This window comes from Limulus polyphemus, unplaced genomic scaffold (genome assembly GCF_000517525.1).
Source record: "Limulus polyphemus unplaced genomic scaffold, Limulus_polyphemus-2.1.2 Scaffold534, whole genome shotgun sequence".
Lineage (NCBI taxonomy): Eukaryota > Metazoa > Arthropoda > Merostomata > Xiphosura > Limulidae > Limulus > Limulus polyphemus.
The window spans coordinates 341222-365749 of NW_013666144.1; the positions used below are offsets into that span (position 1 = coordinate 341222).

At 33.1% G+C, this 24528-nt stretch overlaps 1 protein-coding gene across 2 annotated transcripts in view; it reads right to left on the minus strand.

The window, feature by feature from the left end:
- Positions 1 to 16221: 16221 nt before the first annotated feature.
- LOC106458932 (growth hormone secretagogue receptor type 1-like) overlaps positions 16222 to 24528 on the minus strand; it is a 161846-nt gene continuing 153539 nt past the window's right edge. For both annotated transcript variants that reach the window (XM_013918499.2, XM_022385303.1), the window contains exon 3: positions 16222 to 17764. In XM_013918499.2, the coding sequence (XP_013773953.1) occupies positions 16935 to 17764 (830 nt within the window). In that variant the 3' untranslated portion in view covers positions 16222 to 16934. The remainder of the gene's footprint in view (positions 17765 to 24528) is intronic.

Consider the following 24528-nt stretch of genomic DNA (forward strand, 5'->3'; position numbering starts at 1 on the left):
CGAACATGGATGTGAAGTAATAGTTGTGTAAATTAACTGGTATTTGCTGAAAGATCTACAAAGGAGTTTTAAAGTTTATAGGTATACATACTGTCTGATGACTGTGTTACGTGGCAAAATAAGTAACACATTTTCTTAAAACGTTTTGAAAGAATTAAGTGACACATGACAGTCATAGTGTGATTTTAATCTGTTTTCTCTTTTTTCGTTGATGTTGTTCTTACCAATATTTCAAACATTGCCCTATACTTCTTTATACTAGTATTTTACAAATTTAATTTTTAACTAAAAAATGGCTGGGCATGACCTATGCTTTACGTGTGCGGGCTGTAAATCCGAAGGGTTCACAATTCGCGACCGTCAGCTGCAAAAACGCGCTCTAAACTTTGGGCTCGTGTGTATGAAATAAGAGTGACGGTGAAATACCAATATTCGATCACACAAGAGTAGCCTAAGAGTTGGCGGTGGGTACAGTTGTTGAGTTGCCCTCTCTCTCTAGTGTATCCATTGAACATTAACTTTGCATGAAAATTTTAAACAAATACAAAAAATAACAGAAATATACCTTACCAGTAGAAAAGAAAGAATAATTATTAGTTCGTAATGTTCACGTATTTGAAGAGCATTAATATATAATAGAAGATATATTACCGATTTCTGCCTAATAAAACTGTAAATGCAAGTAAAGATACCAAGCGATATTTGAAAATTATTACCACAATCAGAGTATGATAACGTTATTACCACAATCAGAGCATGATAACGTTATTACCACAATCAGAGCATGATAACGTTATTACCACAGTCAGAGCATGATAACGTTATTACCACAATCAGAGCATGATAACGTTATTACCACAATCAGAGCATGATAACGATCAAAGTTTTAGTCGATACATTGTAAAATCACGTATTTCTTCAATCTTCCAGCCCTAGTGGCTATAGTTAAAACTTTAGTTTATGTCAGCGATCTTTAACTAGTGCTTGAAAATATGGCTAAAGACAAAATGATTAATTACACTCTACGACTATCCAAAAATAACTCTCGTTATCTCAAACTGAATCATGAGAGGATTACACATACTAAGCTATAGAACAGAATGAACCTACGCTAAGCTGCTTCATTTGCTGCATCTCAGATAATGAAACCCATCCGTAGTGAGAACATCGGTTTATTTCAAAAACAGCATAATCCGCAAAGAGCTAGATTTAAAACGCTAAATCTCCTGATAACCTTGAATAGAACAAATAGTGTTTGTAGAAATTCCACCAGGGAATGTCGAACTCGACTATAAAGCAACTTTAATTGCTTATTAATGCGTTGACACAGCAATTCCTACAATAAAGGTAGAGAATGTTTGATCCTTAGGATTACAACTACCTTGTATAATATATATATATATATATATATCAACACAAACACCACATACAAACTAATGAGCTGGTCTATGAGAAGTGTTCATGAATGTGTAAGAGCGAATATCATGAAAATAGTGCCCCCCCAGTGACACAGGTAATTTTGCTTGGAACAACTAGGGTACTCAAAGATCATTCAATCCCTCTTTACTCTTGCTCTTGATTAAAAGGTGTTAAGAATTACTACGCGAATGGAAATAGAAACTGGATTGATTTTCGTTTGACCCATACCACCGAGAAAAGGGGAAGTTAGTGACACTGCAATAAATTTGAGGGCTTATAAGCTAAAATTTGTGGTTCGATATTTGTTGTGGGCACAGCGGTGATAACCCATTGCATAGCTTTGTGCTTAGAAGTAAAATAAGGCAAATTATTTCTGACTCAGGGTATTCAAAATAACCAACTTTTACGTTGCACATATTTTATATATATATATACATATATATATATATATATATGTCAAATTAAAAGATATTCATCTGAACAGTTTTCGTTTGTTTATTTTATCACCGGAAAAAAAGGAAAACATAACAATGAAAAGTTCCAAGCCCATTTTCTTTGATCTAAGCCTTCAGTTAATACTTATAGATGTAATAAGAATATGAAAATTATCTTGTGAACACATTAAATGGTATTAACTCTAATTTTATTTTATTACCATGAACTATATTTAATATTTTTGTTACCCACACTTTTGTAAAAAAAATTGCTTAAAATAGTAAGACAAAGAAAATGTCTTCTGAACAACTACCTTGATAATGTGCAAAGTTCAAACAATCAGAGCATTTTTTATCCAGTGTAGCTCGTCTTAAACCATTTCTTTTTGTTGTTTTTGTTGATAAGCTGCATTAGAAAACCTTCTCACAAAATATATAACACAGTGAACAAAGAAACCTACGAACCGACCTACTACTGTCAAAACAACCTAGGGAAAATGTTGTGTAACAACAAAGACAGAATCGAAAAGTACAGCGACAGTGGTGTTAACCAATTAACGTGTCAAGACAGCAATACTATGTATATGGGTCAAACAGGACGTTCCATAGAAACGAAAATTAAAGAACATTCTATAAGCTGGAAATTATGGAAAATGGATTCAACCTTTGCATCCCACCTTATTGAAACTAAACACCAATTTGATCCGGAAAAAATTATAAAATTTTAAATATATGGTAAAAGGTACAAATTAGATAGTCAGTTCGTTCGTTTGGCATGGTAGGAATTTAAGTTAAAAGTATATTTCATTCCAGTCAGCTAAATTTTTGAAATAAATAAATAGAAGTGTAAAAAACAAATCCAGAAAAAGTTCTAAATGACCAAACCAACTTAAGTTCCTCCTCACTTCTTACCAAATTTGTGTCTAAGTGAATGTCAAGATCACTTCAGGTTCTTTGCTTGAACATATATATATAAGCCCTGTTACAAAACTTTTCATTTTGGGCCTGTTAATGCCTTTACTGGCGAAATCATGGTCGTGAATACATGATGTATCTGTGAAACGTACAATTGTTCTGTTTTTCCTCAATTCTATAAATATTTGAAATGTACCTGAGTAATTAATTAAGTAATTAATTTCTTGCTATTCAAAGTGCAACAAATAATTAAATATAGTAGTTTTTTATTATTTCGTATAACATATTGTTATTTCCGCACAAAGCGTGAATCTTGAAAATCAAGCACAAACTACTGTGATGCTAAAACAATCACTCGAACAATGCTAAAATTCAGGAACTACAAAGCATTTAATCATGGATATTATATCTGACGTTTGTATGTGGGAGTTTTGGAACCATTTACATCACATAAAACAATAATGTACCTATTATAATAGATCCCATTGATAATTATATATACCGTCATAAATTGCGTACAATTTATAGTGTTCAAAGCAATTTTATGGTACTTTCTGTTTTAATATCCTAAACACTTGCAGTTTGATATTACTATTAATATAAAGTTTATGACAAACCTAACAAATTGTTTTTTTACCGTTGCCTGGGAAAAGTAAGACCAATAGCCAGAACAAATCCTCCTGATGTGATTTTAATGAATATATGATATACATATTATGTAAATTACGATCATGACGTTATACTTAATCTATTCTTATTGATATGATTCAAAATGTTCTTTAATCTTCTTTTATTGTTACCAAATTTACTTTCATGAGCATTTAAAATATAGGATATAGGTATTTCAATAATCTAACTTCAAATATCTTTTAAACTAAAACCAAATTATCAGATAGGTTTGTTTGTTTCGTTTGTATTTTCTTAAAGTAAATTTAGGAAAACAAAAAAGGTACAAATAGAATAAATTCTTCCCTGTGGTTGGAACTTGTGTTTCCTGAAAACAGTCACACCAAATGGTGTTCTTCCCTAGTGTCTGTCTGTCTATAAATTATTTACGTATTCAAAAGTACTTGCGTGTACATTCTGCGTTTAAAACTATCGTTATTAATATTCCACATATATTCAAATTTTTTCTCAAGTTATAATTATAAATATTGCTCATGACTTGCAAGTGTCGACATTTACTCTTCCAGTATCTTAACAAGTTAGAAAAGTTAGTTTAGTGACCAAACCCTGACTGCAACACACACTCAAACTTTGGGTGTCGTCTTTTCTTTGTCACGGTTTGATGGTGCATGACAGCAAAGCTGGTGAAGCGTGAATCCTTTAAAGATAAAAATAAAGTGAGTAGCTACTTTTTGTCTTTCATTCTTTACTGATCTAACTGGATTCATTACACCTGCTACCAGACTGCGTGCTTCGCTAGATTCTGCTTCATACATCCCACAACTTAATGTTTCTACCAAGACTAAGCTTATCCGCTTTAACAATTTGAGTGTTACAACACAGCTGACCAGATACTGAACGAGCGAAAGTATTTACGGATCATCGACTTGCAATAAACTATAGTTGAAACTATGCCTAAAGTGAACACAATAAAAACGGGGATAATAAGTTATAATGACACACTATATAAAATATTCAAAAAATTACTGAGAATAACTATGATTAAAAGCAGAAAAAAATGAAGATAAAAAATAAATGGCTTGGCTAAACAAACAGAATACTGCAGGAACGATTCTCTCATTGGTCGAACAAAACTAATACACAATACTAAACTTAAACAGCGTCATCGCATATGATAGTATATTTGCAAACAAACATAGTTTGTGACTTCTATGTTTTTCCATGTGGTTGTTGCATCAGTAGAACCAGAAAGCCAGATCAAGCGGTCACCAACACTCACGGACCAATGAGAATGTTGAGAGAGTCTATACTGGCGACAAATTAAAAGGACAATGTTTACAAAAGATTATTATGGGTTTACCACTTCATGCTGGAATCATAAGAAAAATACCCAGAAAGTACCGAATTTTGAAATATAAAAAAATGTAGTTAAAATTTTAGCATATCACAGCTTTCTCTCTTCAAACTAAACAAACATTTACTGTGAGACATCATGATTTCACTTGTTTATGATTCTAGGTTAATAGCTTACAAAGTAAAATCACATGTATAAGCTCGATATATATAAGCAAAATACAGTAAACATAACCATAAAAAGTAAATTGCAGTATTAAACAATAATGCTTACATCAAGAAAAGCTTAAATAAGTTCAATGCAATAGAAAAGAGATCTCAAGAAAACTCAAGTTACGTAAAGAAAGAGTTTAATTGGTTACAAAATAAAATATTACCTGAAAAGTTGACTCAAACTTTTACAGAAATATCTAAATCTGAAAGCCAATTTATAAGAAATGAAAATATAATTAAAAACATATCAAGAGAAGATGAAATAAAATATTCACAAAATTAAATATTATAATACAAAACAAAATCAAAGGGCTATAAAACTCGGTATATGTAACATTAAGATTCAGAAACAAATATATATGAGCAATGGAAATTGAACATAAAGAATCAACACAAACTTGAATAAAAAGAAATAAAGGTAACGCAACACCTTCGGTACAAATTAAATAAGTACACCAATGAAAACAATTAAGGAATATTTCGTGTTTATAATATTGCAGCTAAGACAAAGCAAATCCACTGTTATAAAACAATGTCAATCACTTCCCTTGTTTAAATCAAACAAGTTATCATTGACCATATGATCTGAAATGTAAATGAATGTTTTTTTCAGTCTGTGTTTGTGAATGAACATTTGGTAGACATTATCTCACATCTTTACAATTCATAATGTTTCATTTCCATATATAGTATGGTCTTATAAAGAGAAAGAACAACTTAGCACTTATGTTGCATATATAAGATCATAGTGTTGACCCCCCCCCCAGTGGCACAGCGGTATGTCTGCGGACTTATACCGCTAGAAACCGGGTTTCAATACCCGTGTTGGGCAGAGCAGAGATAGCCCTTTGTGTAGCTTTCTGCTTAATAACAAAGAACAACAGCAGAGAGTTGATAGTTTCAATTTAATTATGATTATAGTATAGTTCGTGGTATGATTACTACGAACAGCAAGAATATCTTAGCGCTGATGTGAATACATAAAATCAAAGTATAGTTACTATGAATAGCAAGGGTTGCAGTGATGCTGCATCCATAAAATAGAGAGTTTATAAGATATCCTATAGTATCCTCAAATACTTTTCTCAAAGAGTTGTTTCTAGTGTATCTTTAGTGTCTGGAGTCACTTAGCTGAATATATACGATCCATAGGGTTGAAGTCCACTAAGTCAAATATGCACTCCACTGGTCATTTCATGGAATGTATCAATCACCTGAGGCTGAAGTTACCACCATCATAAGGTGACACAAAGGGGCGTAAGATACACACCCTATCTTGTGCATCATTTCTAAGACCATTTTGCAAGGTTTAGAGGTCGATTCTTTCATCAATGTCTATTCTTCCAACAAATAGAGTAGTTCTGTTCCACTCTAAATAAATATCAATTTGTTATATCGACTGCAGAGTGAAGTTGAAAATAATACTGTTTTGCCCACACCCTTCCATTGGCACCATTGCAGGTAAAATTAGCGGAACGCTTTTCAATGGGCAGCCGGTGTACAGAGTGGAAATATCTTATTCAGTACCAAAACTTATAATGACAGTATAAACCAGAACTGACAGATAATAAGTATCTGCTTGTATTGTGAATGAGGCGTACAAGCAATCAACAATTGGTTTCGAAGCATTTCGGTATTCTGATAACGATACTTGGAGTCACTTTTAACATCCTGCTGTGATTGATTGGCTTCCATTTTCTAATGCCTTCGAACATGACTAAGACATCCAAGTGCCTTTTCTGAGATCTATCTTGGTTTGGTTTTGTCAGAGCTATAATATTATATATATTCCATTTACCTTTTAATCATTCTAAGTAGTATAAATAAAAGCATAAACTATACAATACATAACTCAATAAAATAACATTTTATGTAAAAGTACAAAAAATGCAAGAACAACCACAAAAGAAAATATTAATATTAAATTCATTTTCAAATCTCATATATTCTTCAACTTAATGGAAAGGGGATACTCTAACTAGTAGTGTTTTGAAAAGCTTGCTTAATGGTGTTTTGGGAATTCTGGAGGCCTGAGAATGCTTTCTGCTACTGTTTTTCAGTTGATCCTCCTCACAGAGTAGGAATGCCTAGGCCTCCTTCAAGTGGCATCATGGGCCTAGAAGTAATAAAGGCATACCAACACTGTGTATTAATATGAATTCTGGCCAGTTACTTAGTTTCTTTAATTTGTGACAGCTCTAGTCTGATGGTGACGACAAATCGGATGTTTTGGGGTAGCACTATTCCTAGAGTAGATGATGTTGCTCTAGTCATCTTGTAGGTTGGTTTGCAGAGGACTAACCTGGGCAAGACCAGCCATACGTTTCTTCATTTTCTTTTCCTGCTGCAAATGTGACCACATCTCGGCTTGGTGATATATTTGCTTAGCATAATCCTCAGACAAGCACTCCATAAATCAGAAACGTTTTGGAACTGGATGGTTCATAGGCAAGGTCACAGATGTCCTTAACTTTCCAGTCAGTTGATGTTGCAAATTTTTATCCAGAGCTAAAGCCTCAGCATTTGTTGGCTCTGGCTGGTTAATGTCTATACATACTAAAATAGGAGTTGAGAACATTTTGCTGTCATGTCCATAGTAGTGACCCATATTGGCAGGTAGATTATGTCCTACAGATCCATCCTAAATGCTAAATTGATTGTGCTCCAAAATGTTCAATATTGCATTTGTACTTTGGTTGACTTGAACAAAAATGGGATTGTTACATGCGCAACCTAACTAAAACTTTAACTTTTATATACAGAAGAGTGAGGGTTAGCACTGGCTGAAGTGATGTACCACACGTTACACACAACTCTCTTTCTTCCCAAGGAAATATAATAAAACGTAACGTAATTAGATAAGATTTATTACCATTTTAATTTAGTTGCCATTTAGTTATTATTTTAGTGCAAAGCTCCATAATGGGCTATCTGCACTCTGTCCATCGCGGGTAATCGAACACCGGATTATATCGTTGTAAGTCCATAAACATAACGCTGACCCCCCAGGGGATAAAACTTGAACATATACAATCCGTATTTAAACAATGTTTCTCCTTACATAAGAGTCAATACTAGCCATAATGAGCATCTAGAAGGGCAAATCACAAAAATGGAACCCTACCTCTCAGTAACCATACTACACTTCCTGCAGGACTACACACAAAACTATAAATGCAGCTCACACCAAGTGAACCAACACCACATTCTGATTGCTAAGGGCAAATCACTAGTTCTGTGGATTGTAATTGTATACTACAGATCCTAGGCTGACTTCCTAGAAATGTTAAGATCTATTCTAGCCTCTGACTCCTGAGAGCATAGTTGCAGTTGTGATAGAACATATTATTGAACAAGTTGATTACACAGACAAGTATCAAGAAAATGGAGTTGTGTTACCTAAACCTTATATTGTACAAGTAGAGAGTTTAACATCAAGTTCACAAGCTGAAAGGAAATTTGTTTAGAGGATATGGCAAAAAGAATAACCCAAAGAATGTTATGTTATCGCCTTGTGAGAACATGAAGTCTAAGCCATTCAATCATAAAGGCTAGTCTCAATTAACATCAAACATTGGTAATTTTATGTCAGAGAGTATATATATATTACGGAAGCCACTGGAATAACAGTTAATACAAGTTTTCTTTCAAAAGACAAATACTGTTAAATTCTGTTTCCTCTCACTAGTTGGTCAAATAACAGAACTAGTTCTTATCTACATGCTTAAATCATTTAAAGGCTGTGCTGATTAGGCACAACAGCAACTGTTATATTGCCTTTTCCTGCACCTAGACTTTCCAAGCAATTTTCTGCCTGAAATTATTCGGAATTGGTCTAAATCCTCTTTTACCTGATTCATGAAAGAAGACAGACTACTATATTTATACTCTCTACTAGTCCATTTTTTCATTTTAATGGTGTGTCAAGTTTTTATATGTGGATATAATGACCGGATTCTGTAAAGTAGGTGCCTGTAACGCGTTGGCGAAAACGTTCAACAATAAACAAACATCACACAGTTCACTTGTTTTAAAATAATATATTAACACAATTCGAACTTACATAGAAATGTTCATTACACAGTTAATCACCACTGTTCTATCCAGAGCTTTAAATAGTCGTCTCTTTTCGTCAGTTATTTATTATTTTAGAAAACAATTGACAAGATGAATTATTCTCCTCTGCTCTGTTGTTGCAATACAGCTGGTGATAATTTCACTTACGTTACACTTTTGGTTACCACAGTTGAATCCAAAGCCTTCAATAATTGTCTCTTTTCTTCATAAGTCCACACAGGTTTGTTCAATTACTTTAGAACACAAATGACAAGACAAATTATTCTTGTCTACTCTCTTATTGCCATACAATCTGTGATAATATCACTTTAAAATCGCCGATGTAAGCTCTTTGTGGCTAATCTCACAAACACGCAGTCTAGATCTATTTGACTATATCTCTCACTAGCTTCACTTACTTTCACTTCGTTTAACTTCTCTTGCTTAACTACTATATCCAACAAATTTTTGGGCGCGTATATATATATATATATATATATACACATGACGGCAATGTCGAACATTCCACACACTACTATATATATGATGCAACAATACTTACTTAACACAACAACTGAATTACACAACGAATGATTCGTGAACAGTTACGTAAACGAACTTGCAATAAACTATCGCTTCCAAAAATATTAAATGTAACATTCACGCTATGTAAACAATCTAAATCATAACGTTCACATTCAACTTAAAAATGAAACGAAACAGTCATTTATATCTAACTCGGTGTCTGTGAAAGCAACAATAGGTTGCTTGACTTTGTTTGATGATATCATTGTAACAAAATGAAATGTTACTCCGGCGAATTTGCTCACCTTCACCGCAGGTGATGCTTCTCATGCTTTTTCAGAGTGACCAACTGATCTGCTTTGTGGTGTATTGGACGTAGCTGGTAATGATTATTTGCGTACAACATCTCATCTTGATGCAGCATGTATAAGTGTATTCAGCATTGGAGGTTCAGGAATATTAATTTTGTTTTGTATATTTAACCAGAAATAATGTATTTCAAATAATCTAGTAAAGACAAAATCCACCTTTCATTTTATATACAACGAACCACTTAATTATACACTGAAATTGTATAATTTGTATAATCTTCCTGGAAGATTTATATCGATATTTTATCCTTTTTTTTCTAGCACTAATATTATTTTTACACTGAGTACACTTATGGTGTAATTAAAGTGCTTCAAAAAAGCAAATACATCTTTGTCGACGGTTCTTAATACATTCTATGAGGTTTATTGTGTAAACAACTGACACATACATGATGCATAACTGTATATTTAGAAAGTTCCTTTAACCCTGAACCGAGAGTGACCTGGTTTTAATGAGTCGGGCTGCGGATTGAAGGATACTAGTGATACTTGTGAAAGGTTTCAACATTTTTAGGCACGAACGCTTTATAAATGTGATGATAGTCAGTTTCTTTCCTCGGTTCAAAAAGCCACCACGAGAGCGATTGTTGTCTTCCCTCTCGTCCGTAATTCAAGATTAGAGAAAACTATACTTGAACTCTAAGGGTTCCTGTCCTGACCGTTTACTCCAGTTGGGCATAAGACGCTGTTCGTTTATAAAATTTAGTTATTTTAAATTTTTTTCAAACGATACGAAATATTTAAGCAAAATTTATTTTTGGCTGAACAGAAAAATAGAAAAAACACTCAGAACATTTCCACGCTTGTATTGAACCATCTTTAAATAGAAAAAACACTCAGAACATTTCCACGCTTGTATTGAACCATCTTTAAATAGAAAGAACACTCAGAACATTTCCACGCTTGTATTGAACCATCTTTAAATGAAAAGAACATTTAGAACATTTTCAAACTTATATTCTACCATCTTTGAATCTCAATGCCAATAAAATTTATATTATTCGAAAGTTTAAATATTTACTTTAGACTTAAGCTCTAGGGCTGATCACAGCCCTTTATCAAAGCCACCATACGAATGTGACGTTCGATTTGATTTATTGCACATTTCGTAACTCCGATGAAGAGTTATAATTAATCAAAAATTTGCGTTCAAAATAAATAATTATTAATTTCTGAATAATAAAAACTAACAATTTTTTTATTAATAGTTTTATGTGTATAGCTGAAGTGTCTTTTTAAACATAACTTATAAATCTGGTATTGTTATATATATATATATATATATTAATTTTTTTTCAATGCAAAGCGATAAAGTTTCAGACTTTACTATTTCGTGTTTTTTATTTTTACATTTAAGAGTACTTCCTTCCAACTTGTTGAGAATTTGAAGTACAAATATAGGCGCCAAACACCAATAACGTCATTTGTATGTTTGGAATAAAATAATCACACAAAAATAATATAATTGTATTCTGTGAATTATGCCTAGTCTAAGTTTAAAATGTCATAGAAACCAAAATAGGCTAATTCGACTGGTAAATGGTTATCAGATGTTCGATAGTTTCTACTCTCAACTGAAATATTGAACTAATTAATCGATTTTAAAACTGTCTATGTTTTCCTCTGCTACACTTTATCTCAACAGCTTGACCGTTCTCTCTCTCTCTACTTTAATCTAACCTTTCAATTACACTAATATAAGAATTAATTATGCAAACTAACTCTAAAAGAAACAGCGGCTATGGTAATTTCCTTAAAACCATGGCTTGATTATCATACTAAAAATATCTAAGGCGATTATAACAGAGAATTATTTAAAATTTATGTCAATGCGTTTTACATGATGTAATAATAGAACCAATAAAGCTGTGAATGTGTATCTATTATTTATTCATCTATTATGACCTCAAACAGAGGGAGTAAAGCTAAAGAAAGTGTTCATACGAGGCTTTATGAGAAACATGGTATAGTTAAATTACGTGTGGTATTAAGAGGAGCTACAAAACTAGAATAAAGTTTTACTTGGAGACGAAACCTTCTAGATTTGTGGATTATGTACCCATTTGGATAACATAAAAGCATCTAAAACCGATAATATGTTTAATTTTTGAGTGCATGAGGTAATTTTCTGAGTTAACTATGATAGATAAGAAGAGTTAAGCATGAATATTGTTGTCTAACTTCAAATATTTGACTATATATCTATATATAGGATGCGACCTAATATCCCTTCGCCACTTAGTGGGTCCCAATAAGCTATTAATCACGATTCAGCCAAAGTTAAACGAACAAAAGTACGTTAATTCTTTAGCTACTTTCCTAGATAAGGAAACAAGCAGGAAGAAATAAAAGCCAGGACGGAAACAGCTGCGCAAGAAAAAGTTTGGTTTACTCCCAATATACTACTCTCACAGCGGGAATTAAATGTATGCCTACAGAACTAGGAGACAACGAGAGAGACTCGTGAGATTTAATAAAATCGCTTGATCGAATAAGTGTACGATTATTATAAGATTTATGTGTTCACTTTTTATTCCTCTAGTGATTTGTATTATAAAGTTGTTTTTGTTTCCTGCTGGTCCCAATTCCTCTAGTGTTTCCTGCAGTAAGGCTTATCAAGTTTAATGACGGGTTTATGGAACAGTAGTTTTACAAAAAATACATTTTATGCGTAAAATGTTATAAAAAATGTTGTAATTCATAAATAAGAAATAAATACAACAGACAAATACATGAGTGTGTATTTTCTTATTATCATAGCGTAGCATAAATAACTCAGACACTATAAATATTTACCTTAATAAAACGAAAATTAGAAGATAAAGAAAATATGAAATTAGTGACGCAAAGAATGTTTTCCATCTATTTACGTTCTTTCACGAGTAAGCAAATATAATGTAAATAATATAAACGTATATTTAATTAGCATAGCGACGATAATGAAGCTATTCATGTACTTTAAAAACTAAAATCCAGTCGACTTCTCAGCCGGTTGTTCACTACTCTTATATATGACTTATTATAAGGAAGTGTGGAATAAATATTATAGCTGAAACGCTTGTGAATATTTCAATCTTTACAATCCAACTTGTTTTTCATTTATTATCATATTAAATAATATTGTGTTATCACTTACTCTAATACATTTTAAATGTTACACGAAAGCCACGAATTAATATAAACGATGGTATTACATCTATACTATAAACCCCAGCGCTTCAGGAAAAGACAAAACGACAGATTTACGACTTTGTTTCAGACTACTTTAATAACCTGCAACTATAAAATATAAACAATATTCTATTAATGTATTAGTAATTAGAATGTATTAGTTTATGGAAGTTGAGTATGATATAGTATAAAGATTTTGGAGCCTCACCACGTCGTTTCAGTTCATGTCGACACGTCCGACCATGCTCTTTCTAACGACCGTGCATCTCGACAATAGCCCTGCAGCGTATTTTCTATTGTGAAAAACTATTTTGTGAGGTTTTCATACCGAAAGCACATCACTGCGCTCTTTCCATAAGCATTCAACTGTGCAAGTCACGTGATAAACTAAGCTGATATAAAGTCGTGATAAAAAGGCAATGTATCAGAACTACATTTTGACATTGTTTGGCGCTTGTAAGTAGTGTTATGCCGCCGAAAGCGGATCATGTGACAACCTTTTCCGACGCAAAATATTCATACACTTAGATCATAAAAATGTGTTCAGACAGAAGATTTATAATTCCAAAGTTATCCCTTATACATAATAGAATTGTAAAGCAAAGGAATAATAATCGACTTGGCACATCAGGACCATCAAAAAATGTACAACAATAGCCATGGCAAGCAAAGTGCAGCGTTTTGTAACAAGTGAGAATCCACGAAGTAGGTTTGGGACAAAAACTGTTTACGTGGCACAGGCACAACATAATTAAGAAAGATTCTCCGTCTGGAAAAGCGACACAAGTCACGTGTACACAAACTCGACAGTTGAGTACTTCAAGCAGCTGGAGAACGAAACGAATACTTATGCTGTTCCATACGAAGACATACGAGTCAAGTCGTCTATGGATTCCTGTGCGATCGAAACTGTTGAAGCGAACATGGAGAAATCGCCGTCCTCGTAGATGTGCGTATTCAAAATAGTTTTTATATAACGTGTTCAACCCTCTGTATTTCACGCTCTTACTAACCCTTGCTACAATTACATGATGAAGAAGCATAAATGCAATGTTAACATATTGAAATAAGATACTGAAGAATCACAACTAACATTTTCCACTGTTACAATTAAAGTATAACGCTATAGTAATTATAAGATTCCATAAACGTGTTATAATCCGTTTCTCTGTGCTTTTATTCAGCGTGTAATTGTCGATTATGATCCTGTTCAAACTTGTAATAAGCACAGTACAATATCGATTACTTGTAATTGTTTTATACATGCAGAAAAATATATTGGTGTTTAATGTATACTTATGTCTTTAAAGATTCCTAAATTAAAAATAAAATATACAGATAAATTAATCATTGCAACTCAAAGAAAAGAATGGTCTAGGGGTTTTTCACGATGATATAGTATTTGTTTAGTAAGTACTTTCCTCGTACTTTAAACGCACACTTTAATAAAGAAACAAATGTGCACTGAAATTGCACACATACGCGCATAATGTTTCAATTTTTTCGCCGCTTTAAATATATTGACTCTATAATAAAATCAGATTTCCTTACCTTACATCTACATTGAAACAAGTTTATGATAATTGAGGTTGGGTAACGTAAACATCTTGCTCATTCTGAACAACAAATATATTTTCTTACATTACATTTATACACAGACACAGAACGTTTGGCGAACATTTACGCACTGGGGGTTTGTTAACATAAAAACCTTGCTGACTGAGGACAATAGCTATATTTCCTTGCATAAACATCTATACACAAACGTACAAAGTCTGACGAGCATTTACGCCTTAGGGTTGGGTAACATAAAACTTCGCTGACTATGAACAGCAAACATATTTCTTTATATTACATATACACACAAATACACAATGACAATGTATTCATCAAAAGTATGAAACGCAGAGTAGTTGACATAAACAGCTCTGTATAACCTTATAGAGTGACGTGTGCAGAATTGAAGAGATGATTTATAGAACTGGATGCACTATATAACGTGATGCAGAGACGGTGAATACAGGAGTGAGCAGATGAGTAGTAGTGTTGAAGCACTGAAAGTGGCACTATATAACATTATACCTCATTCTTGTACTGGCAGACTCTATATAACGTTATATAGTGTCACATAGAGCTTCGACACTATTACTCATCTGCTCATTCCTGTATTCACCGTCTCTGCATCACGTTATATAGTGCCACTTAGAGCTTCGACACTATTACTTATCTGCTGACTCCTGTACTCACCGTCTCTGCATCATGTTATATAGTGCCACTTAGTGCTTCAACACTATAAATTATCTGTTCACTCATGTACTGACAGACTCTCTATTACTCATCTGCTTACTCCTGTACTGACAGACTTTGTATAACGTTATATAGTGCCACTTAGTGCTTCAATACTATTACGCATCTGCTTATTCTTGTCATGACAGACTCTATATAACGTTATATAGTGCCACTTAGAGCTTCGACACTATTACTCATCTGCTCATTCCTGTATTCACCGTCTCTGCATCACGTTATATAGTGCCACTTAGAGCTTCGACACTATTACTTATCTGCTGACTCTTGTACTCACCGTCTCTGCATCACGCTATGTAGTTCCACTTATTGCTCCAACATTATTACTCATCTGCTTACTCCTGTACTGACAGACTTTGTATAACGTTATATAGTGCCACTTAGTGCTTCAACACTATTAATTATCTGTGTTGGAGCAATAAGTGGAACTATATAATTGAGTACAGGAGTGAACAGATGAGCGGCAGAGCTAGGGCAGTAAGGAGTACTATATAACGTTATACAGAGATGGTGAGTACGGGACTGGATGTGTATATCACGAAGCAGGTCGATCACAATGTATTCTTTAACCGTGAACTTCGAACTGATGAGAGCTTGCAGTATGTTGGGCGTTTTTGTTTAATATACAAGCTATTTAGTTATGTGTTATACTAATGACTATTTATGATACCTATGATTAATTGAAAGTTCAACACACTTTTAGCTCTTAAATGTGACATTTCAGCTTTAAAATGAGCGTTCTTGATATCTTGTTCAAAACTCAAAAGTAGTATTTTAAACAGATCTCTGTTTCTTTGCAGTGTGGGTTACAGTTTGACGAATATTCATGTTTCGGAAACAGATAATGTAATAAACTTGCTGATGCTGAACTATATAACGAAATGTTTTCTGACATTAAATATGTTCATAAATATAAGACTGGAAGAACACCCTCGGTTTTCTTGAGTATTTCTAAGTAATACAAAAACGTATTACTTATACTTGTTAATGACCTACTAGGATCATGGACAGTTGTTTTTTTATGTCAAGAGATCCAAAACCTGTCAACCGAGATCGTTTTACATAATTTATGTTTATTTCAGTTTCTTTCCCAAATAAATTACACATTTGGAAATTTCGTTATTTCCTTTGGTTGGAATGTTTGCGGTCATGAAGTGTCGCCGGGACCTCTTGTTTAGAATCCTGTGGAATCACAGTATTGTGGTCATGTCTCTAGAGGTTAACAGCTTTGTGAGTAGAATACGATACAAGTTTTGATCGAATAAAATCCAGTATCTTATAAATTACTATCATCAAAACGTCTAGGTTCTTAAAGTTGAAGATTTTTGACGACTAAAACAGAGTAGTTAAATCATAATATTAAAACCTTATGTTAAAAAACTCAATTTGTAAGTAATATAGCAAAGAGGCCTAATGCCTACTTTAAGAAACTGCTGTACCAGGCTTTCATAGTTAGAAATCTAGGTTTTATTCTAATCTACTCAGGTTCTTGATAATAACTGTCACTTCGGTTGTGGTATGACTCTCGTGGGTTTCTCGACTGTTATTATAAGATTTTATTGAGACCTTTGGCTCCGAATGTTCGAGGTGGAATCACTGTGTTGTAGGTTCCACTGGAGTGGCTGGAACGGCTCTTCAGACTGCTCTGGAGTGTTAGGGAGGTGGGAGTAAAAGTCACCTGGCGTAGAAGCCGTCGACTTTTTCTACATCCTAGTGACCTGAGAAAAGCATCACGAAACTTGGAAGATATAAGGTTGTAAAGGATAGGGTTGATAGCCGAGTTGGTATATAGCATAATCCGGCAGAAGTAGAGAAGATTGTAATAGACTTCCATCCCCAGCTTTTGAACTTCCATTGGATCAGCCACAATTATCCACACCGTAAACACTCGAAATGGAAGAAGACATAAGAAGAAACTGAGGACAACGGCCACCAGCATCATAACAACCTGGCGACGTGCTTTGGCCTGCGACTGTTCCATTGTTGATGATACAACTCCACTATCCAGCATCAGGTGTTTCGCAATGAAAGAATATACAGTGACCAGAATAAAGAAAGGAATTCCAAAGAATACGGAAGTAATGGAGATAAAGTACATCCGCTGCCAAAACGTTTGTACTAACGTTAGACATACAGGAACGGTTGAACCGTCTACGTATTCAACAAATGTATACTCAGCAATAGCCAGGATAGGGCTGGTGATAAGAATAGATACCACCCATACAATCCCGATTATAACTAGAGCTCTCATCTTAGTACACTTATATCCTGCTTTAAGCGGTTTACAGATGGCGTAGTAACGTTCAAAGCTGATGGCTAGGATGGTCAGGATAGACCCATGAGCCACCGTCAGCTCCACAAAAGGAACAGTTTTACCTGGAAAATAAATAAATGAATTCTAAAAATTCTGATTTGTAACTAAACGATATCAATATAATACAAAATAACCGTTATAAATATTCTTACAAGTACATAACAAACAATAAGTTATAGCGAAATTAAAACATTTAGAAAACAAAGTCCTTCTACAAGGGTATTATTAAATTGTTCTTTTTCTGTATATAGTCTCAAAAAACCTTAAAATCTTAGAGTTGTTTTTGTTCAAGCTATTTTTATTTTTCTTCTTCTTGTTCTTCAATTCATTAATAAAACGTTTTGTCAAGTGGAAGTCCGTATCTTTTCCTATTCTCTTCAAATCTTTGTTCATAAATTCTGTTGATTCAACCTGCTATCTAGATAATCCGTTTCTGAAAGGTTATTGAAATAAGTCAGCTTTCAAATGGTTGACACGAGACAATGTTTATCATTTTCGAGAGATACGTGAGTGACAGTTGACATACTTTGGACTATCAGTGTTGGGCAGACCTCTGTTGTGTTATTAAACGTTTAATCAATATGTCGTGGCTTAAGTCATGTCATTTACTTGTATCTTTTAGGTAGGGTTTCATCATATTGCTTTCTCAGAAAAACTATGTCTACAATTCGCAGTGTTTTGTAGTTAAAAAGAAATTAAATTAGTTTGCGCTTGCTCGCTACTGAACCATCCTTACCACAGAGACTCATATTAAACACAAGAATAAAAACGGTTCTTTTTGTTATAAATTTGATGTAGGGAGAATAAGAATATGTTTCAACTGACTCATAAAGAAAAGAAGATACTTTAAGTAACAATCAATGTGACATCTCAGAAATAATACTAGGAATAAACTGTAGGGCTTTACTGATATTTTATTCTGAGAAGAAATAAAGAGGTCTTATGTTTTAAAAATTATATATAAATTACTGTTAGTTTTCACAATTTCCATTGTTATTGCTGTCTTTTATTGAATATTCTGAAACTATAAATATCTAAAATAGGCCTTTTACAGTTCATCCGCCTCTCAGCTGTTCGTGAAAAACAGTATTAGAAACCCTGAAAGAACGCAATATAGAAACTTGTTCAAAAACTGCTTTCTTTGAAGTTTTCGTAGTGGCAAACTTATCCATAAGTTCAATGAAATACATAAAGTCTTTTCATGCACAATCTGACTTTAGTTACAACTTGTAAATATGACTCTACACGATTTACCAGTATAACTATAATTACGCATGCATGTTCTAAATCCGTTCTGGTAATAGAATATTTGCGTAGACGAGGAAATGACAAAATGTAGAATAAAACAAATTAAAATACGTTTATTGACGAATACAAAAATAACGTTTCGAGCAACAGTCCTTCATCGGGTTTCCAGTGAGGAAAAAACTGCTTTAAAAGAGATATGGTGTAAAAAACAAAACAAAGCTGGAGTGGTTCGAAGGCTTCGGAATATGTTGTTGAGTTAAAACACAAAAAAAAAAGATATGAGAAGTAACACACACACAATAATGATAATAATTAGTTAGGTAAAGTTGGATGAAATAACAAAATCGTGAAAAAACAACATTAAGTTACAGTAATGGCAAAGTTAACAAAATGCATAAAACTAAATACAATGTAAGTAGAACATGGACATAAGTAACAAAACGGTTATATATACAAACAATGAGCGGATTAACGTGTGCAGCGAAATACAACAATGAAAGATATGGGATTCAGATTTAATATCATGAAAAAAAATAGATAATAAGTTTGAGTTGTGGATTATTAACCAAAAATAAACAAATAAATATAAAAGTAACAAATAAGGTTCAGCAATGCGTTTGGTATAACAAACAACCTTAAGTGGTCTAGCTAGTGAATAAGGGGGGAAAAACTCATTTATTGAACATCAATTGTTAAGTAAAACAAAGATTGTTATGAGAAACTGAAGATCAGGTATAAAAGGAAGTGCAGAGGTGTGGAAATGGATCAATCTTCGTTCATTCCAAGGGGGGTTGTTTGTTCCTATTTTAGAAATCAAACGTTTTCTCAGGCTTTCTCATTGCATTACAGTAGAGAGAGCAAACTTGAGTCCAACTATATAGAAGTTGGAGAGGCAGTGTAAAGAGTTATTCGAAGTATTTACTTGTGTCAGAGATAGAAGTAATTCTTGCCGGAGTTAACAGCCGAAAACTCAAGTACTTTCTTGTTTATCATTTAGAAGAAGTGGTTTAACACGTATAACATGACAAAGGTGTAATGAGTTATAGAATTTTAAACATTATTTTTCTGCATAGCCGATTGGATAACCGCATCAATGAACATCACATTCAAATCGAATATTTAAGTCGATTGCTAGGTACTTTGAAATAAGATATAACGGAAGTCTAGAATTAGAGGTGTGTATCTTTGTACTTGAGGAATAGCGTTAGTTTCTTTAGCGAGAGTTGGACCAAAAACTTATATTTCAGAAACAGGTTAGTTCTTTGATTTTGATTTAAAGAACAAGGATAAAACAAACAAAATCACACTTATTTTCAATTAGTTTAAAGCCTTGTATTACACAGTATCCAAACTTTGTTATATGAAACTAATAAGAGCAAGTAGAGGTAATTAAGAAACAAATAGTGAGTTTATATAAAATTTCTGTAAAGTGAATAATCCAAGTTTAGAATCTGAATGTTTTTGTTTGCCATCACTTTGTTTGATTTCGAAATAATTTTACAGTTATCCATTGGAAACTAACGCTACAAACTATCCGTTACTCTTTTGTATATTTTTATGTAGTGCCTTTCATCAATGTTGTGAACACAAACAAACCAACAAAACACGAAGATTTAGATAAATTATAATTCTTATTCCAATTAAATAATTTTGTAGAAAACTTAAATTATGCTAAAATATTGTTACACTTTTACAAGTTATTTAATTTTTGAAACATTAACCTCAGTCTACATATGACTTTCAACAAATAATTATTTTTCCTCTATGGTATATTATTCTATATACTCAGTAATTAGTTTTAACTCTCTCTTGTCACCTTTCAGTTGCAGTTCTAAATGTTACTGCATTCCTTTATACAGCCGAAAACTCCAGAGAAATTTTTACTTTAACTATCCAACAAAAATTTACTCAACTCATGCTATAAAATATCATTAATAACAGACCAGATATCACATACCGGGAAGTATTTAGATGCGCTTTATAGCTTGAGGCACTTAAATAATTTTTTATCCATTGCTTTTTTTTCTAAGTGCTAATGCATTACGAAAGCCCTGTACGCCAATTCATCGGAACGAGCAGCATTCGTTATCTCAGATTTAAAATAATTCTTATAACGAGTTAACTGTGCCATGTAATTAGCAATATTAATATAAGTCAAAGATAATGAAGAAGTGAAAAAAAGTTGTCATGCCAATGAAAATCGCCTAAGAAAAAAAGAGTTTTAATTGAAAGTCCTGTCGTGCAATAAGTTAAAAGGTTTCGTATTAGACAAGTAATATCATTAATGTACTAGCATCATATATTACACTTATGTCAATATTCTGACAAGTGGCACTAATTAGTGTATTTAATGCAATATTTTTAATACTTTCAATGAAAATGGTCCAAAAGAGCGATTAAAGTGAATACATCCTTACTTGTTATGGTAGATCAAAGTAAGAGAATTGAGAAAAATGAGAATAATAAAAATGTCAAATTTGATTTAAATCTAATATTAATCATGAACGAATAACTTAGTTTTGAGAGAGAGTTAAAGAGCTCAGGAAAATTAGGCTTTTAAAAACACACTTTATTTTATTTATTAGATAATAAAATAGTGTCTATTTGGAATTTAGTGAACGAGTAGCTGTGCCACTTCATGTTGGATGTGATGTTTTCTTGTTATCGAATTCAGTTAAGTTAATGATTGGATCATCACAAAATATGATTAGTGTAACTACATTTCTAAGTGTTGAATATTAATTATCTTAAAGAACAGCGATATATTTCATAGTCGTATTTTCTAATAACTTCCCTAAAACAAATTACAGCTGTTCAAATGTGCTTATGAACTGAATTATCAAGAAGATATTTCAAAACTTTTAGGATAAAATAAGTATAATATATTTCATAAAAACTGTCTTTTTTTAATAAAGGTGATATTTAAAAATTGAAACATTTAATAAATAAAAAGAATTAAACAAAAGTTAACAATTTTCCTTTAATTAACGAATTTAAACTATCGCAAATACATTACAGTGAGGATATATTACGGCGAGGTGATTAAAAGTGAAATATTGTCGCTATTACAGACCGGAAACTTTGGATCTCAGTCAACTGGTGGAGAATTACAAGAAGAAAATAAACGATGCGGTCATTAGGATAATATTTCACGCCTATTTCACTCACAACGTCACTCCCACCTAATGAAAAATGGTAGTGTGAACTAAGACTATCGTCATTCAGACTTGTTTCACATTTCAGTACGAATACCCTTCGGGTTATGTTAAATTAACCTGAACTGAATCAATGTTGTGTATTTTTTGTTCAACATTTTATCGTTTATAACTACAATCTCGAATATAAAATAATAGCATTGATTTTATATTTCCCACATTTAGTTTATTCCCTATTTTTGTTAGTCTATGTTTCAAGAGTAACACTTTTTATCTTGTTGTCTGGATTTTTATATCTCTACGTATATCAAGATATAGACCGGATTTCCACATATTTAATACTTCTTATGCTAAAAGGATTGTTTCTTCTTTGTCTTCATGATGTTTCAAATATGCATGTTAAAATGTATACGTATACATGCATATAACAGACTATAAAATACATCAACATTCTCCCATTACAATAAAAACGTTTACATAAACTGAAATACAAACAGAGACAGAGAGAGTGTTGAGCAAATTATACTAATTAAACACTTTTGACAAAGCAAAACATCAATTCACGTGCTAACTACAAAGACAAAAGAACTAAGTTGTGACACTGTTTGGCATACATGTAGTGCGATGCCATCGCAAATGAATTACTTTTGTGAAGAGTATACAATAACCATTACTAACATAAAATATCCATGTGCTCAGATCATAAAGATCTGGAACTTAGAATTTCCAAGACGGGTATATATATATCTTATAATCATTGGAATTGGAAACAACAAAGGAATATGGATAAACTTTCGACCCCAAGACAATCAACAACAGAGACCTGCAATAAGTTGTACACCACCATGGTAAGCAAAGTGCGGCGTCTTGTAAGAGGAAAGGATCCACGAACACAAAGATGAATGAGAAACGCTATCCACGACCTCTAGGCAACAGCAAGCAACACAATCAAGATAAACCTCCGTTTGGGAAAACGACATTTACAAAAGTTGCTTCTACGACATATCAGTTCAATAGTGGCATACCTCAAGAAGCTGGAGATTACAATAGGTATTTTTTCTATTCCATATGAAGACATACCGGTTACATCGCTGGACAATATGCCTATTGTAACGGACGCTGGAAACCCGTTGTTCTCGCACAGTAGATTAATTATGGAAAGCCAACGCCGAGGATTGGTGTAATAGAAACAACGCTGTAATACTATTTTCAAGATACATGATAGTCAGATAAAGTATGACTGGACATAGCAACATGGACTCTAATGACATGACTAATGAAGTTCCAAAATCTTATTTTAATACAATGTACTCAACCTCTGTATATATTTAACTGGTTTAAATCCTTAGATCGTTGAAAATGTAAATCAATTATTTTCTATTTCCGTGTTTTGGACAAGCTGGGTAACTTAATACAAATTATAAAGTCTCTCACTGAAGGTACCGAGAAAAAAAAATCTCCTTTAAGTTTCACACCAAATGTTTGTAAATAGAGATTAAATCTGATAGATCACTCTTCATAATAGTCAAAAGTTTTTCTTCAGTTTTTGTATTACGTTAATGCTCGAGTCTCTGTAAGTAAGATACATTATTTAGATATGGATTTTGTAAAGTTTGTTGATAACTGATTTTTAATCCCCTCTAGTTTCTGCTATTTTTGAGATATTAATTATTCTAACAAAATGAAGTATATTATAATAAGAAACAATAGAATAGCTTAGTTAAAAATTTTGTTTAAAAGTTACCAAAAGTTGGTTAGTACTTCCTCATTATTGTTAACTGATCTTCAGTTTTAACTAGTTTCTGTTAACTCGAGATTTAAGTTCTTCGAACATAATGAAATCCACTATATATAGCAAAATCAGTATCCGGGAAAAAACACACGGTCGTATATCTATCATTTATGGCCCGGCATGGCCAGGTGGTTAGGGCGCTCGACTCGTAATCTGAGGGTCGCGGGTTCGAATCCCCGTCCCACCAAACATGCTCGCCCTTTCAGCCGTGTGTGCGTTATAATGTGACGGTCAATCCCACTATTCGTTGGTAAAAGAGTAGCCCAAGAGTTGGCGGTGGGTGGTGATGACTAGCTGCCTTCCCTCTAATCTTACACTGCTAAATTAGGGACGGCTAGCGCAGATAGCCCTCGTGTAGCTTTGCGCGAAATTCAAAACAAAGAAACAAACTATCATTTCATATCTGTTCCTTATACGTTTCTACATTTCTTGATCAATCAGCACCAAACTTGATACAGTGATACAGGATGACATGAGGAATATCATGGGAAGAGGGGGGGTTGACCCCCTATCTTCTACATAATAAACATCAGTATGTGTGTGTCTCTGTTCCATATGTCTTTCCACAGGATGACATGAGGTAGGTCGTGAGGGAGGTTGGAATCCCTCATCTAATTTCATATTGATAGAA